Below are 18,084 nucleotides of genomic sequence, written 5' to 3' on the forward strand. Positions count from 1 at the left end.
CAATCAATGGCATGGATAGCCAAGTCTTTGCTGCTGCTGGAAGATGTACGCGTACTCCATCAGCTAACCGTCCACCCACCCATATTATCAACGGCTAACCAACCAACCAACCAATTATTGCTGCAACGCAACGAATCAAATGCGAAACACAACTAATCTGTATGCACAAGTCTCAAGTGGAAGAGGAGACAACCATGAGTTGAAAAAGGTAGAAGTCAAGATGGAAACAAAACTCCTTTTATTTCTGTCAGAATTTTCTCGATTTACAACGGAAGCCTGTTGATTCACATGTCAAGAAAACGCACCCACCGCCTGTTACATCTCCGATGCCATCTTTGGCATCTCATCTCGGAAGGCAGAAACCGCACAAAGGGTCTCTCCAGGTCCTAGTAGCAAAACATTGTTTTCTTCTTCCTCTGCAACATAGGAAAGCTAGGCATTAGAGGCTGATGAAGGTGCATGGCATAGCGGCCTAGGATCATAACATCACAAGATGATTTACAAACCTGAGCCTTGGCAACCTCCTTACTGTCGATGTAGGCAAGCAGCTCCTCTTGCCTGATAAGAGCCTCGTGCAAAGCCTACAGAAATTTTGCGAATACATATAATGAGTGATGGGTGAACTTTTGCATGATCTACCTAAAAGAGTCACAAGCAACATCATGTACAAACGTACAACTGTTCAGTTCGAAATTACCTTCTTTGTTACAATTAGTTCGGCTTCCAATGCATCCACACGGCGGACAGCAGCGTTAAGCAACTCTTCTTTTTCACAAGGCATTTCAGAAGGCTTCTCTTGAAGCATCTGAACCTTCTCTTCAAGTTCTCCCAGCCTTTGCAAGACTGCGGCAAATAGGTCGGCTTCAGCAAACCCAGGAGTTGGAGAAGGAGGTCGGAACTCCTCTTTCGTGGAGTCTGGATACAGTGTAGAGTAGCTTTCTTCTGACTCGGTTTTATATGGCAATCTCTTTGTAGCAAGATCTTTGACTGATCGAACCAACATTACAATAGCCATAAGACAAGCCATAAGAGTCGCTACGATCTTATCCAAAGAGCTGTCAGATGGCCTGGTTGCCGTTTTCAGAGAAGAGTCTGCATCAAATGATAAAATGCAAATGTCAGGTACAAGCAAAATAACAGGGAAATCTTTTACATGAACAGACAATATTAACAGGAACAAACCTTTGGGTGGTAAAGGCGTCTTTCGAGGTTGCTCTCTCTTCCATGTGGCATCCACAGCCTTGTCAACAACAGGCACATCATATTCAGGGAGACGAGTAGAAAAGCTAGTAGCCCTGACCACTTTGACCTGAAGAGAGAAAGGCAACTTTAATTCCACTAGGATACTGGGTTTTAGGCTGCAGCTCTATGCACCAGAATCTACTAATACAATTGCAGACAATAAAGATCAAATGCTAACCTCCTCACGAACTGGGGTCAACTTAGGATGTGATATGTAACTTCTGAGAGCTTTGGGGGAGGTAACATCATCAGCTTCTGAGCCAGACTCGGCAGTTGATGTGTCGCTCCCTCGCGTCTGCCATTCCACATTAAAGCAAATATTAATTCTAATGAAGCAGCGAAGTACCGAATTTCTGGTACAGATAACATTGGAAATGCAAGCAATGGAGATTGATTCTGGGACATACATTGTAGTGCTTGGGCTTGGCATAAGAAATAAATTTTTCCTCGCCATTGGAAATAGTCACAATTTGTCGAGCACACTGGACCTCGCCACTTTGGACTAGCTGGTACAGTACATAGGGTAAAAAAAAATGACCATGTTAGAAAGTTGTTAGCAAAGAACTGACTGGAGGATCAATAACAGGCTTAAACAATACATGCCTTCAGTATGTTTGGGTCCTTCCATGGTCCTTTTTCACCCTTAAGGCAGCCTCCGTATTCAGGACATGTACAAGTGCCCCCAAGAAATTCCGGCAATTCACTGAGCAATTTTTACAAATTGAAAATAATGATTACATGCAAGCAATTAAGAAAGCAAGTTCCCTGAAAGGAGTCCATTGAACCCCACTTACCTAGCGTCAATTATTTCAAGCAGTTTAGGTTGGTATTTGTTTCCAAGAACCTTAAGAAACATAAGAATATGTTAGAAATTACACAACATTATCAAGAAAAAAAAATAGTTCTGTAGTCTGTGCTTCAGTGGAAACTCACATGTATCTTGGCGGTAGTTTTGGGATCTAGGAAGCTCTTCACAGTGCTCCATAGCAGCCGAAAGCCAGGACCAGCATTGACGATAAACATTTGATATAGAGTCTGGAGAATGGAAGATGCAACAGATTAACCCTATAGATTCCAAGAAAGAAAAATGAGCAACAAAGAGTGCAGAAGGAATTGAAGCTCATACCTCTGGGTAGTTATCATTGTCAATTTTCTGCAGCCGCTGAATTAATTCTCGTGCAGTTTTGCTGAAATTTTTCAACCCCTAGAAAGCATAGGTGACAAATTAGCTCTCATAAACCATCAAGTTGCAGAAAGAGAGGCATCATGGAAGACTAAATCTTCAGTGACATACCACACCCTGAACATCCAGAATTGTTGTGCTGGAATCAATGTGCCTTTTTGCAGCAAGAGAGCAAGCTGGGAATTTGATCGAGAAGCTCCTCTCAAACTCTTTCACGTGGTATTTTACATATCGATCCATCGTTGTGACATTCATAAGCTTGCTTGGGTCAACCTTACCAAGCCTTTCGATATAAACTGGCCTTCCCTCTTTGTCAACTCCATGATAACCATGAGGGTAATATTGCAAAACAGCGTCCAACTCACTGTACTCAAAATCCTATAAAACAAGTATAATTCCAGGTTATTGTTTTGAAGACAAAGTCATACAAATGTTATATGGACAAACAAAATTAAAACTGTTTTATGCGTGTGCTCATTCAACTTACATCAACAATTGTATCAGTGCCATACTCCTTCCGCCACTGAAGCATATCTGTCCACATTTGCTTTGCTTTTTCGATATCCATTTTCCTTGCTTTCAGAAATCTATACAAACCAGATTTAGTTATGTTGGAGCTGTGGACTTGTGCTACGGGAAAAAAGGGACACATCATAATCTATAGGATATACCTTAGCATCATATGATAGTCATCATGCCTTGCAGGCAACAGCTCATCCAAAAGTAGCGCCTGCCTAAATGCCTCAACAGCTCGCAGCTCCTCTAGATCGCGCACATCTTCAATAGACACAGAGAGAACCCGACTGCCACTCTTCCTCCTGTTCTTCTTTAAGGAATGCCTAATCTTTGTCGATGCATCTATTGCTTTCTTCTTCAAAGAGCCCATTCTGGTCTTCTTTTCATCTTCGGAGATTTCAAAGTCCGACTTATGGTCTCTACGTTCATCATGACTTGAGCACCCTTCAAAACCTGCAACATTGCAATGATAACTAAATGAGCTGCTGCTGGTGAAAATGAATTGCAAAATTCACATTATTTTGCTGGAAAGTCCTCCCAAGTCAACTCATCCAAGATTACAGCACTAAGTTACTTCAACAGGAAAAAAAATGCAGCTCAAGGCACCAAAACATAACTTCCGGTTCACCTAAAGATCATCATGCTAGCAGGAGCAGTGACAGGCCATGACAATTTGCTGACAAAGTAATTTTTGGAAACAGTTTTATACGCAACAATGATCCAGCTAAGGTTCCAAACAAGGTGATTCTGTGTTTACAACCTCAATGTTAACAGAAAAATTCAGACCTGCCAAACTTTTTTTTATAAATTTTATGGAAGTTTCAGCAGCAATCGTATTCGTGCGTTGAAATTTAAGGCGTTCAATTTTGCACTGGTTTAGAGCCTGCCGACATTGAACAGGTCAAGACAACAAAGTGCTGTCTCATGTGAAAATCGGTTTGAGACCTCTGGTTGATTACTTGCCTAGGGTCTAGGGACAAATCTCGAACAGACAAACCCCAGAAGTTTATTCCCAAATCAGATTTAGCCTAGCCGCTCCTTCGTAGGAAGCTTCGCACCCATCCAGGCAATAGAACCTCCCAATAGACCGAAACACGCAGTATTGAACAAGTCAAACCGCACAAATCTCGCCGGTTGCTGAACCACCAGACATTCCGATGGCCAGACAAACGCGCCGCGTGAAAGCCGCAGAAAAGGACCAGCACAAACCCAGCGAGCTCGCCGACGCCTCAAAACAGCTAACCGGATTGAGAAAACAATCGAGGGGTAAAACCGTATGAACGCCGCAGACTACGCTAGCCCTACGCGGGCGACCGAATCCTAACCCCACCAGCTAACCCGCCGCGAATCCCGGAGAGAAATCGAGGGGGCGGGGGTAGAAGGGCGAGCCGGCAGGGGAGAAATCTCGAACTCACATGGCCGCGCGAGGCGATCGAGGTGGCCCGACATGGGCGGCGGCGGGCACCGGATCCTCCTCCTCTCCTCCGGGGCTCCGTCTAGGATCCTCCTCCTCCTCCTCCTCCTTCCCCCCGCCGCTTCCGAAGCCTGAAACGGAACCTGCATTCCCGTCAGAAACCCTAGAACACCCCCGCTCCCGAAAACAATCCAAACGAAGCAAGGGGGGAACCAAGCGGATGCCGCGGCTTCCGCCGGAGATCCCTCCGCCCGCGCTTAGTGCGTACGTACCTCGGGCGCGTCGGCGGGCGCCGGCGACGCGGGGGCGGGGAGGGCCGCGTGGGAATCCGAGGCGAGGGGAATTTTTTGGGGAGTGGCGTCGCGGAGGGGAGGTGGGGGATGGATTGGACGGGACGGGACGGGACGGAGCGGAGGAGGGAGGAGGAGTGGGTGGTAAGTGGGGAGTAACTTTAAAGTAAGGGGAGGAGGGAGCTGGTGGTGGGGGAAGAAGAAAAAGGAGGAAGGTGGGGGACGAGGTGGGGAAGTGTCCTCCGGAAATTCGGTGAGGGCTATCTTTATTGCTTCCGGTTCGTTTACGTTTCAGCCCCTGGGGTTCGGCGGAATTAGTGTTCCTTTTCGGCGGCTGACGCCTGCCGAACAGGATCCCGGATTAGGACGGAAGGTCTTAACAAATCTACAAGTTTGATCGCTGGCTGACTTAGATTTTATGCAATTTGAAACGTTCTAGAAAATTTACTAATGATATTTTTGCATAATGATATCTGCGTAGATTTTTTTATGAATGACTACGAGCGTCCTGCAAGGTTACAACGCATTGCTTTTTTAGCCAGAGCGAGGATGGTTCATTTTTTCTTCAAGGACCGACAAAGATTAATGCTATGTTCATGCTCTAGCGTGATACATGAGGAACAAATTCATCGTTCTTTTTTTTGGCAAGTGCAAGTAGCAGCGCATAAAGTGAAGCTAAGAAATGGCGGTGTGTGATTCTCGAAGAAAATCGCAGGGGAGTGTAAAAGAGGAGACCGGCATTTGGAAATTCGGCAACGAAATGATGCTTCCTGCTAAATGCCCAGACAATTCTAGTCTAGCAATTGCTTTTAAAAATATGCTATATGCCATCGAGCTCTGTCCCCTCAACAGTAATCGCGTAAGGAGGTGCCTGACGGTGCGCATGGAGAACGGATTTGCAAGATTCAAAGTTGGGGGAATGACGGTGCAAAGGGGCATTCTTTTGGAACCAGAGAAGAAATAAAAAGCAAGGCACGCTTGGTGTGCGAAAAAAGAAGACATTGCCATTGTGCATGCACGCGCTAGCCTTTTGTTTTCCTTTTAGCAAGGATGCCATGGCGTGCCCCGCGCCACCTGCTTTTGCTTGGCTCGAACACACGCACCAGCAGTTCCTTGGAATGGCAAAAGGGGTGGGATATGCTGATATGCATCGGAAAAATGAGATATCTCTGTCCATCGTCGAGATTATAGGAGTGCATCGCAAAAAAATCTGCCGTGTTCCTCGTGACAGGGTGGATTGATTTCTTCATCGTATCTGCTGATCCCCCCCGACTCTGCCCGGATGCACGCCCGGAGCGTGAAGCGTGAGCCACAGCAACACGAATGGCCTTGAAGCCGTCCGTGGACGTACGGTGATGTCAGGACAACATGCACACGTACAGAACGTCTCCTGCCAAATCGCACATTCCTCAGGGGTCTACGAGTAAAACAGCACCAAGCGTAGCATCCCCACCGTAGTTACTATTCTCATCCCCCTTTTTTTAAAAAAAGATCTCCAGGTTTGACCCGGTGCGGGTGGGGCCCACCGATACGGCCGTTGCACGTGGCGTGCCCGGGGGAAGCGGGGAGCCCCGGGGCCCCACCGGCAGCCGGCTTCTAGACGTTGTGGCAGCGATGGCGGTTTTGCGTCTAGACCCCTGGCAGCGCGCGTAAACGCAGCGCAGGCCACAGGGACCCCCCCGTGCCCGTGCCATGATGGCGGCATCATGCGCGTCGTCGGCGCGGCGGGAAGGCCTGCGTAGCGGCAGGCAGGTCCGCAGCAGGCAGCAGCAACGCCCTACGCTACGCTAGTCTACAGGTCTACTCGTACGCTGCCCGCCCGCCGCTGCAGCGGTCGGCACGCGAGCGCACCATTCTGTCGGGGGCAGAGGCGCGGCGCCTCCACCCGGGCCGCCTGGCCGGACGGCGCGCTCCAGGGTCAATGCCACGCGGGCCCGGGTCGCGCGGAGGCCCGCGTGGCAGTGTTGAGCAGGGGAGAGAGTAGGCGAGTACCGAGCCTGTCGCACTGTACGCGGCCGTTACACACACAGGTGGAAGCGACGGAAACGGCCGCCGGGCCCAGAGCGCAGCTGGCCGAGGCGACGCGAGCCTGGGATTCTCTGCGCCGGCCCGGCCCGGGGGGTCGCGTCTCGAGGCCTCCTGGCACGGGCAGCGGGCACGGGCAGCGAGCAGAGGCCTTGCTAGCAGTGGGTCCGGTCCTGCGTGCGGCGCATGTGAGTAGCCTGAACCCCCGCGTGCATGGATGAATGGCCTCGGTCGAGGGAGGGGGACAAACCAGACGGGGAGGGGCCGCGGCGCCTTCGGATTCCTGAGCCGGGCCGGTGCAGACGACGTGCAGTGCGTCACGAGGCGATTTCAATTCCTTGTGGCGCTGCAGCTTGGGCGCAGGGACGACCGGACGAGCACTGTAGCAGCGGGGGGGTGGCCAGGTGGGTGCGTCCGTGCTCCCGTTCCGCGGTCACTGTTACGGCCAGAGGAAATCAGACCAATGGGGTGTTTGGTACCCTGCTAAACTTTAGCACCTGTCATATTAGATGTTGGATGTATTAAATATAGTCTAATTATAAAACTAATTGCATAGATGGAGTCTAATTCGCGAGACGAATCTATTAAGCCTAATTAGTTCATGATTTGACAACGTGGTGCCATAGTAACCATTCGCTAATGATGAATTAATTAGTCTTAATAGATTCGTCTCGCGAATTAGACTCCATCTATGTAATTATTTTTGTAATTAGCTCATATTTAGTTCTCCTAATTAGTATACGAACATCCGATGCCCCTGCTAAAGTTTAACACCTCGTATCCAAACACCCCCTTAACCAAAGCTGTGGTGGCCAGTGGTTAGCCGTAGGGACGGATTCGGATCGAATTCACATGGAATCGAATTCGGATAGCGCTATTTACCATGTTTTAATTCGAATTTAAATTCGAATATGAATCATATCAGATATGAATACAAATGAACAGTTTGAATCCGGATTCGCATTCGGATACTTACTTGACTTGGAAGTTGGAACATAGCGTCGTATCGAGTATCAATTTGTTTTATGGATGGTTTCATAGTAGATAAAAAAAATCATGCTACAAGTAGGAGTAAATTATGAGGATAGCACACAATAGATAGCTTATTGGAGCAAAACTATGCTGTTAGAATCCAAAGCATGCTTCCGAAGGGATCAAATTTGCAAATAAAGCCATGAAGTCTTTCAGAAGTCACGATATGCATTTCATCAGCATTGTAAACCACTTTGTTGGCGAAACGATGGGGGAGAGAAAGCACGCCAGTGATTCTCTGAGCCGGTCTTCATTTCCAACGCCTCGGGAAACAGGTCGAGATAGATGACAGCACCTTTTTATCCTCTTCCTTACCGGGAAGGCGCACTTCTCTTCTTCTTCTGGCCTTCACCTCCTGCCCGGCCCGGAAATAGAACCCAGCCCCCTTTCTGATCCATTCATTTCTGCAAGCAGGCGGGATCCAGAGCTAAGCCCCCCTCCTATTCGAAGCCGGGTGTGGCCTCGCCCTTTTGCTCTTCCTTCGGTTTGGCTCCACATATTTATTAATAAATAATTAAATATATATCAAATGAATATCATTCAAATAAATAATTCCATAAATATATAAATTATTTAATAAGAAAATAAGTACAATAATACATATAAATATAATTTATTCATGAAATAAAATAGGATAATGTATTTAAAATTAATATGATTAGCCACATTAAAATTAATTAAACATTATCATTATTCACAATATATCACTAGTAATATTAGACTAACATAATTAGTCATTTGTCAAATAGATAACCTTTTAATACTTGAAATGGTGTACACAATTACTTTATTAGTAATATTAAAGTTAACATCATTTATCATTAGTAATTAGTCATAGAAATAAGTTTTAGATGATTTCATGGGGTACTTTACTCTTCACGGATATGGATAGTATCGGATATTTCACATTTTTGTCGAATACGAATCTTTAATCCGATAGAGAAAAATATTAAAATCGAATTCGGATATATCCATTTGACATTCATATTAAAATCGAATACGGATATCCATATTAATCGTTTTAGACGGATACGAATATGGATAATTCGGATTTTTAGACAGAACCATCCCTACTTAGCCGTGCCCTACCCACGTGCCACGTCAAAATCGCTTTCCCAGGTCAGGTGTCACAGAGACAGCATCAGCTGCTCCGGAGATGTAGGGGAGGCAGGCAGCGGAAACAACTCATTGACTGTTCCGACTTTTATTTTACGTCCTCCTCTCTCTCTTTTGTTTCTTGACCATTGCACGCAGAGAAAAATATTCACGTTCACGTCAGAGAAACGGCGGCGTCAACAAGGGAACACGCTGAAGCGTTCTGCTCCAGTTGTCGGGTCAATACGGTAGCAATACTGGTGTAGTACTGGAAACACAGGTGCCGTTGAGCTGGCCAGCCCAGGATTTTTTGAAAAAAAAATCTGTAGATTCGGCTGAGATTGCCAGGCTTATATTAATTAATAGAGGAAAGAGCGATAAGGTCTAAGCCGAAGTAAAAGGAAAAAGGAAGTATAGCTGAAGCTGTGCAAAGAGAAAAATTCACGAGAAGCGATTACTCCTCCATTTGGAAGATAGAGCCCAGATGCCTTGCTCCTGTCAAGATCCAGCATCGCACTTCCTCCTTGATTTTGCTGAGTAGTTGGTCCAGATTTTTGAACTTGCGTTGCAAAACTCTAGCGTTGTGTTCCTTCCAAATTTCCCAGGGCACGAGGATCATCAGAGATTGTTATGCCAATTGTCACTATAAGTTGCTATAAGTTTAATTGGAAGGAAACTAACCAATTGTTGATGCCAAATTAAAAAAGCAGATACACAATCTGTACTACAAAACTAACAGACATCATTGTCGTCACACTGCTTGTTATGGAGATACAGGCCTCGTACGTGAGTGAGGTAAGCATGAAAAATTGAAAATCGTGTGCGTAGATTATTTGCTTCACACTGCTAGATACAAAGATGAGCTTTTGTTATTTGTTTCACACTGCTAGATACAATGATGAGCTTGTTATAATCTGTTACCTGGTGCTATATATATTTGAGTCTCCTCCTTCAACTTTGATTACGTACAGTGGAGATGAATCCGGCAAAACTGGAGACCTTTCCAAGGCCTGTAGGCAGCGACGGATGAGCCACTACTCCAGCTGCAGAGAGCTCGCTGCCGAGAAAGAGCGTTACCGCTGCAGCTGCTGTCTGAGGCGAACATAGAGCAGCTTCTTGCTCCAGCTCCTGTCCACCGGACCGGGACCCCTCGCTGCTGCAGCCCGCGGCCGAGGCTTCGCTGCCATCTATTCGCCAGTCAAGTGCGGTGATGTCTGGTACCAGTTGTTAAACTTTAGTAATGTCACATTAGATCTTGGAATGCTAATTAGGAGGACTAAATATGAGCTAATTATAAAACTAATTGTAGAACCCTTTGCTAATTCACGATATGAATCTATTAAGCCTAATTAATCCATCATTAGCAAATGGTTACTGTAGCACCACATTATCAAATCATGAGCTAATTAGGTTTAATAGATTCGTCTCGCGAATTAGACTCCATTTGTGTAATTAATTTTATAATTAATCTATATTTAATACTTCTAATTAGCATCCAAATATCTGATGTAACATGTGCTAAACTTTAAACTTTAGTAAGTGGAGCGGGTGGGGAGCGTGGCAGAGCTTTGAGGCAAGATTCGGTCTACAGAGATGTGTACGCCAGCAGGTTTTAGGAGCCTGGGCAATCTAATTAGCTTAGCACTATACTCACTTGGTGCTAATGGACACAAACCTAGAGGAGCCCGGGCAGAGGCCCAGGGTGGCCGGGCCCTGGGTCCGCCACTGTGTGTACGTGCCGTGGTGGCGTATGCGTAAGGGAGTGAGCACCTTGGAAGTCAATCGCGCCGACTCTTCCAAACTCCGGTCCTGACTTGAGTACTCGTACCTCCAGTCTCGTCGACGGTTTCCTCCGTCTCTGACGAACGAACGAACGAACGAACTAGCTATGGCCAGCACGCACCGCTTGACCGCCGGTTCCTAACTATAACTAACTCACATGACTTGCTGTGTACAGGGCAGCTTCGTCATCATGGAGCCACTTGGATGCTGTCTTCTTCTTGGTCAAACATTTCGTGCAGTTACTCTGCCCTAGGTATTATTTTTTTTAAAAAAAAAACTGTGCCCTAGCTACCTAGCAGCTTGCCAAACAATTTAATGTAGAGGGATGCAATGCTTACTAGAAGGATATTCTAGTAGTGTGTATATTGAGCGGTTAAATAAAGACATTAACCTAGCTTGGCCGTGAAGAAACTCTGACCCTGCTCTAGCTCTCACCTCTCACCGTGTTAGCTAAACCCCCTGTGCTAATTGCCAGGCCTCGTACGTGAGGTAAGCATGAAAAATTGAAAATCGTATGCGCAGATTATTTGTCTTGAGATGGAACTCGGTGATGCCCTGAACTAGTAAGCTTGCTGTGGTTTATAAATGCATTTAGACGAAACATATAGTCAAAGCAAGCTACACGTTGGTGACCATGCATGCCATTGTAGAAAATGTCCAGGGGGACTCGGACTGGGCTCTGCGCCATGCATTACTATTTTTTTTTCCTTACACGCTTGGTGTGCGTCGAGTTTAATTTAGAACAATGATGATTCCAAACTTCATCGGGGTTCTAGGGATTTTACGATTTCTCCCTTTGTTGTGACTATTACACATCGCAGAATGCGCAAGATGAACGTAGACATAATTTTCTCTCTATATATATATATTAAAAAGCTAAAACGATCTACACATTTTGGAACGGAAGGAGTATAATATAAGTACACGATCCGGTAGCTAGCTCAATTAGACAGCGCTATCATCTCCCTGATGATCTCCAAAGAAAATGCCTTGCCAGTGGAAAAAAGTTTAGCTTAGCTAGCCAGCTAGCCCATCAACATCAGGCCGCGGCGTGCATGCAGCTGCTTTCATTTCACGCTCTCGCAGCTCCGGGCCGGCCGCCGGGCTAGCTGGGGCGGGGCGTACGACGTCTCGCCGACTCGCCGCGTCCCTGGCTCCCAGCTGGCCGGACAGGATCGCCCGACCCTGCCATTTGTCGTGCATGATGCATCCATATCCATCCATCCTAATCACCGAATGGATGATTCTCTCCTGATCAAGCAACGCCGCAGCAGCTTAATTGACGCGATCCATCCACGGATCCAGCTGCTGCTGCTGCTGCTGCTGATGGGGATGGAGTGTTTTGTTTTGCGTGTTCGTTCGTTCGTTCACACGGTCGTCGTCCATTTGGTGGTAGCAACAAACATGCGTGCCAATGATTAGTAGATAGGTGGTTGGAGCGTAGCTGGTGGTAGGATTAGTGAGCCTAACGTTTTGTACTTGGAGAAGACATTGAACGAGTGCATCAAACAAAGGGCATGTCCATCGCATTGCTAGCTGCCCACGAAGCTTCTTCAGTGCCTTACTTCTCGATCGCGCACATAGCTTGGCTTTACTTCCTCTGATGGTATTACTATACGGAGGTTTCACTGAATGTGTTGAACGTGCATGCAGATGCGGGAGAGAGTATAGTAGTTGTTTCGCGAACCTTTCTTTTTTGTGCGTTTTACAACTGTTCCATGCAGAGAAGGTTCAGTTCGTTCGACACCAACTTGAAGAAACAAAATTTCAGGAAAAAGGAAACTCGAACAACAGACAGAAGGGAGGGCATCTTCTTCTTTCCGAAAAAGGAAAAGGAAAGTGGAAAGCCCGTTGGGCCAAATCATTCGCGACCCAACTAACTTTAGGCCCAACCCAGCACTTCCCATCCATCAAAAGATGACAGTGTGGAGCGTTGCGGTGACCCAACCGAACCCGGCCGACAGAGAGACTCTGAAAAAAGTCAATATACCTGTCCGCCCGTACCAGAGTGCGGATCCAAGAACTCAAGCCAGTGGGGGCTCATCTTACCCTTTTTTTCCTTCCTCCTTTTCTCTCTAATTCTTCCTCCTTTTCTTGTTTCTCCTCCTCATTCACGGCTAGATTTTTCATGCTCGTGTGAACAGCTAGCCCGTATAGATATAAAAGATCCTCCATCGACCAGACCTGAAAGTATGTTTTGTTCGGGTGAAGAGAAAAGGAGTTGCTTGTAGGCCATTGCAATTTGTGAAGGAGAGAAAAGAGGTTGCTTGCCGGCCACCGCAAGGAGAGAAAAAGGAGTTACTTGCTCGTATCTTATGAGAGGAGTGTCGTTGATGATAGAGTTACGTAGAGGAAAGGAGTTGCTTTTTGCCAGCAATCGCGAAGGAACGGAAGGAAGTTGCTTGTTGGTCATCGTAAAAGAAAGAAAATGAATTGAGTTATCAGGAGTTACTTGCTGGTATCTTATGAGAGGAGTGTCATCGACGATAGAGTTACGGAGAGAAAAGAAGTTGCTTGCCGGCTATGGTGAAGGAACGGAAGGGAGTTGCTTGCCGACCATCGTAAAAGGAAAGAACTAGGAGTTACTTGCCGGTATCTTATGGGAGGAGTGTCGTCAGAGAGGGGAAAGAAATTGCTTGCCGGCCATTGTGAAGGAACGGAAGGGAGTTGCTTGCCGGGTAAAGAAAAGAAAATCACATCCTTACGGAGGAGAGACGACGGGACAAAAGAATTTCGACGGACCAGTTGTGTTGCCGTCTTGCCTATTTTGACCCCCAAGTTTTACCTTTCATTGGTTATTTAAAACTCCAATGACCTTTTGACTTATTTCAAATTCAAAAACCTATCTTGGTCTTTTAAATTCCTGACCCGAATCTTATCTTACCCAGTTACCTATATAAAGAAAGACGAAGAACTTTTTTTTTCCCAGTGTTTTTGTTTGCAGTGACAACCCGAAAAAGTAGGCCGCGTCGAAAATCGTCACCGTTCGGGGAAGAAAAAGCAACCTTTTGCTTTTTGCGCGGCCGAGCGCGTGCCCGTGAAAATATCCAACACGGCATCGACTCGTCGAGCACCCAAGCTCCCTCTGGCCCCACGCGCCATAGACACAATACGCGCACGTACCGCTTGGGAGACGAACGGCCCCGCCAAGGAAAGGAAAGGGAAGCGAACCAACTGGCCGCCGTTCCCGAATCCGCGTGGCGCGGCTGCCAAGTCAAGTCTCCTCCCGGCCCCCCGCCGCCTCCCGTTCCGTCCGCTCCAAGTCCACTTCCCCCTTCCACCCCCAACCAAACACCCCCGCTAGAACCGCCGTCGAGGGAGAGCCTTGGCCCTTAAGCTTCGCCCTCCCTCCGCTCCCCTCCTCCTCGCCGCAATTTCGAATTCCCCTTACTCTAGAAAAGGAAAATTCCGGTCTTTTCTCCCTCTGTTTCTGAGTTGGCGGCGGCGGGGATCGCGATGGACGGCGACGCGTGGGAGGGCGGCGGCGGGCGGGCCCGGTCGTGGTACCTGAGCCGGGAGGAGATCGAGCGCGGCTCGCCGTCGCGGCGGGACGGCGTCGGCGCGGCCAAGGAGGCCGAGCTCCGGGCCACCTACTGCTGCTTCCTCCGCGACGTCTGCACCAGGCTCCAATTGTGAGTGATTTTCCTCTTCCTCTTTCGGTCTGCTTTCCTCTCCCGTTTTCCCCCAATTGCGGTTTGGGTATTCTGCTGGGCAATATTAGGGCATCGGCTGCCGCATTGCGGTTCGTAATTTTGGCGAGTTTGCGAGCAAGTGCGCGCCTGCTGGCGTTTTACTGACGGGAGAGTCCGTCCATGTCGTTTGCAGGCCGCAGATTACAGTCGCCACCGCGATCCTCCTCTGCCACCGGTTCTACCTCCGCCAGTCTCACGCCAAGAACGAGTGGCAGGTAAATATGTGCGTTCCTTCCACTAATTGTACGCATCCTGCACGCATACGCTTGATGGCACAGCCAGATATTTCTCTGAGGTTTTATATGCATCCTGCACTGCACATTTCATCTCTGGAGTAACCAGAATGGTGCTGTAACCTAGCGGACAAGGGGTGGTTTTTTTTCTGCAGAGGACCTGATTTCGTATGTTTAGGTAGGACACTAGTCTTATCTGAATCACCAGTTCAGGTGCCAAGCCATAACTTATCACTGATGAATTATGACCGTTCATCCTTAAACTAATTGTTTTTTTGCGGGTTCCTTAAACTTTTGTTGGCATAATGTATAAACACATTCTTAAATGACTGGAGCAATCTGTGGAGCAAGTTTAGTTTGTTAACACATAAAAGAAGCTTGGTCTTTTCTGCAATGGATTTCCACATTCAATTGGGGTAAAATTGATCCTGTAATTGCCTATTGGTTTGCTGCAGTGGCCGTAACTGACTTTTTCCCCCTTAACTTTGTGGAGAGATTAACTAATTTCTTTTTCTTGTGTAGATATTTTGAGAGTGTAAATGTTTTTCTTTGTGGCTATCAGACCCTAACATTGCCTGACTATGTACCTTCGTTGGGTTTAATCGAGGGTAGTGTGTGTCATAAGAAAAATACACAAGCGTGCAGATTCAAGGTGACTTCATGTGAAATATCAAATATGTCTACACGTGCGTATTTAACCTGGGTATGCAATAAGCAGTGTACTCTTCGCTGAGTGGTATAAGTTGCCATGTTGTATTTTTCTTTAAAAGAGAAATGTGAGTTGTAACTGTAACCAAGGAGTTGAGCAATGCCCCCTTAAGTAACGGGTCTGGATGTGAGTTTTAGCTAAGCAATTTACCTGGAGCACCTAAAATTGCAATCGTGGACGAAGGTGTGATTCTTTTGGAGCAACCTTATCGAACTTGAAGCAGCACTTATTAATAATACTCGTTCAGTAAGTATTAGCAAACTTTTGTACTGCTATCTAATTTCTTTGTAGTTATTTGTATCGTATTTAGGTTCTATATATTCTTCCTTGTGTTATATCATCCCTAACATATTGCACAAAGTTGAGTGCCCTAACCATAGCAGACAAAACTTTTACCACTCATCCCATTCTCTTGGTTTTTTGAACAGTTGAAGGTTACTTACCAACCCTCTGTTTTTTCAGACTATTGCAACCGTTTGCATATTTCTTGCTTCAAAGATTGAAGACACACCTTGCTTACTAAAACATGTGGTCATTGCGGCATATGAAACAATGTACCGGAAAAACCCTGATGCTGCTAAGAGAATCCACCAGGAGGTATTTAATCCTTTTTGCCTTTTGTGCTATTACCCTCTTTTTTCTTGAACATGCTACTATGACTCCTGACACTTGGCCTGTTGCTTTTGTTTTGTTACTTTCTTTTTATTGAAAACCAGGAAGTTTTTGCGAAGCAGAAAGACTTGATTTTGGTTGGGGAGACACTGCTGCTTTCAACTATTAGGTTTGATTTTAATATACAGCATCCTTATGAACCACTAAAGCTTGCACTGAAGAATCTGGGCATCTCCCAGAAGGAAGTGAGACAGCGTGCTATGAGTTTCATTAATGATACGTAAGTTTCTCGAGCTATCTGTTAATTTGTTTCCTTTTGAAATCGGCAATCTTGTTTTTCTGAGCTGGTTCTACACATACGTGCAGGCTTCCGACTACTTTAGTTGTGCAGTTCAAACCACACTTCATAGCTGCTGGATCGCTCTTCCATGCAGCTAAATTTCACAACTTCGTACTTCCTTCCCAGAATGGTAAAGTGTGGTGGAACGAGTTTGATGTTGCTCCAAAGCAGTTGCAAGGTATAACAACAAATAATTTTTTTTTTGTTGAACTAGTTTTTTTTTGTCAGTTCCGTAAGTTTTCTATCATGTCTGATGATCAATTACACTTGCAGCTGTTATACAGCAAATGTCCGAGTTATTATTTAAGAAAAGAGACCCATGTTCCATGGTTTCTGCTAACAAGCCAGTACCAACTCCAATTCCAACTCCAACACCAATGGATAAACATCAGATCAAGCCGCCTCCAACTCCAGCTCTGATGGATAAACAGACGATTAAGCCGATTCCAACTCCAACTCTGACAGATAGACAACAGAAAATAAGAACCCCGGCTCCTGCTCTGAGGCATACACAATCTTCAATGAGAAGTTTTAGTAGTAGCAATACCAAAGCTTCTAGTTGTGTAACTGTTGGCAGTTCGTTTGACAAGCTCACCAGCAGTTCGGCAAGTAATGAAGAAAATCGGTATCGGTGGACTGATGAAGAGAATCAGTATCGCCAGCGGACGGACAAAGAGAATCAGTATAGGCGGACGAATGAACAGAATCAGTATAGGTGGACAGATGAACAGAATCAGCATCGGCGGACTGATGAACAGAATCAGTATCGCCGGCGGACGAACGAAGAGAATCAGCATCGGCGGACCTATGAAGAGAATCAGCATCGGCGGACCTATGAAGAGAATCAGCATCGGCGGACCTATGAAGAGAATCAGCATAGGAGGATGAATGAAGAGAACCAGTGTTGGCGGGTGAATGAAGAGAAGCAGTGTCGGCAGACGAATGAAGAGAATCAGTATCGCAGGACGAATGAAGAGAATCAGTATCAGCGAACACACACAAATCATAACTTAGTTCCTGTGGATCAGAGGATAGAGAAACCATCTTACCGGGGAACTCTGAAGGTTGATCGTGGTTACCGTGCAACAATAATCATGGACTTGACCAGAAAGAAAAGAAGGATTCAAGAGGTTGGCCGGTTCCCAGCTCCTGTTTATATATCTGATACAAATGATTGGAGGATCGGATCTTTGAAGAAACAGAAGTTAGAGAGAAGATGAATAATAGAATTACTTTGTATTTGGTAAAGAACCATTGGTTGTCTGCTACTGAGTATCCTGTCTTGAAACATAAGATATGGACGTTCTGTAAATTAATTTACTAGTGCAAATGAAATGCAGCCAGCTTGCACCGAAATGCCAACAGACGGATTTGTATCTCATTGGCGATGTCAGTGCAAATGGATAAAGATGCAACTGGTTCTGGAGACGTTCATGTCATTTTTTTAATTGAGGCGCATGGCCTCGAAAACAAATTTTGTAGAAACACGACCGATGCCTCGGCTACCTGTATATAAGATTTTGTAGCAATGTTCATGTGTGTATTATAGATAGTTGTATCCTCATAGCTTGAGGTCGGTGTTTTAGTGCTGTACATATCTTTTTGAGATGAGACTTGTCTACCCTGTGAAATTCTCAATCTGTTGCCACTTTTTATCTGTTTAGTGTCTTGGAAAATTTTCCAATTAGATATTGATTTTCTTTTTGTTCACGAGGATATTGGCAACGGTTTGGTCATCAACACTTTACACATTTGGTCACCAAATCTTCAAATTTCTATCAAGAAGATTGAACTATGTTCGTATGAGCTTACTTTCGAGCCTTGGTTGTAAATACACCTCACCAAGTTCCATTTTTTTTTACAGAACTGCTCCAGCAATAATCTTGACATCTTTTCTAGTGTCAAAAGTTTTCGTATCT

General features: G+C 45.9%; 2 protein-coding genes across 3 annotated transcripts; one reads left to right on the forward strand and one right to left on the reverse strand.

The window, feature by feature from the left end:
* Positions 1-221: 221 nt before the first annotated feature.
* On the reverse strand, positions 222-4,852 carry LOC117859673 (phosphatidylinositol/phosphatidylcholine transfer protein SFH6). 2 transcript variants are annotated; one of them, XM_034742848.2, is made up of 15 exons: positions 4,628-4,852; positions 4,357-4,486; positions 3,097-3,394; positions 2,913-3,012; positions 2,537-2,803; positions 2,369-2,446; positions 2,176-2,277; positions 2,037-2,086; positions 1,846-1,945; positions 1,650-1,748; positions 1,421-1,537; positions 1,183-1,309; positions 698-1,092; positions 507-581; positions 222-416 (listed from the first exon to the last, which is right to left on the reverse strand). In XM_034742848.2, the coding sequence occupies exons 2-15, from the start codon at positions 4,388-4,390 to the stop codon at positions 387-389; spliced, it is 1,872 nt and encodes a 623-aa protein (XP_034598739.1). In that variant the 5' UTR covers positions 4,391-4,486; positions 4,628-4,852; the 3' UTR covers positions 222-386. The 2 variants fall into 2 exon arrangements, with proteins under 2 accessions (XP_034598739.1, XP_034598731.1); XM_034742840.2 differs by having other exon boundaries at positions 4,357-4,498.
* Positions 4,853-13,820: 8,968 nt separating this feature from the next.
* Positions 13,821-17,822, forward strand: LOC117851599 (uncharacterized). Its single transcript, XM_034733443.2, has 6 exons — positions 13,821-14,211; positions 14,405-14,486; positions 15,676-15,810; positions 15,930-16,105; positions 16,192-16,343; positions 16,439-17,822. Exons 1-6 carry the CDS (start codon positions 14,036-14,038, stop codon positions 17,383-17,385), a joined length of 1,668 nt encoding a protein of 555 aa, XP_034589334.1. The 5' UTR covers positions 13,821-14,035; the 3' UTR covers positions 17,386-17,822.
* The last annotated feature ends 262 nt before the right edge of the window (positions 17,823-18,084 follow it).

The sequence above is a fragment of the Setaria viridis genome, chromosome 1 (genome assembly GCF_005286985.2).
Source record: "Setaria viridis chromosome 1, Setaria_viridis_v4.0, whole genome shotgun sequence".
In the NCBI taxonomy this organism is placed as follows: Eukaryota; Viridiplantae; Streptophyta; class Magnoliopsida; order Poales; family Poaceae; genus Setaria; species Setaria viridis.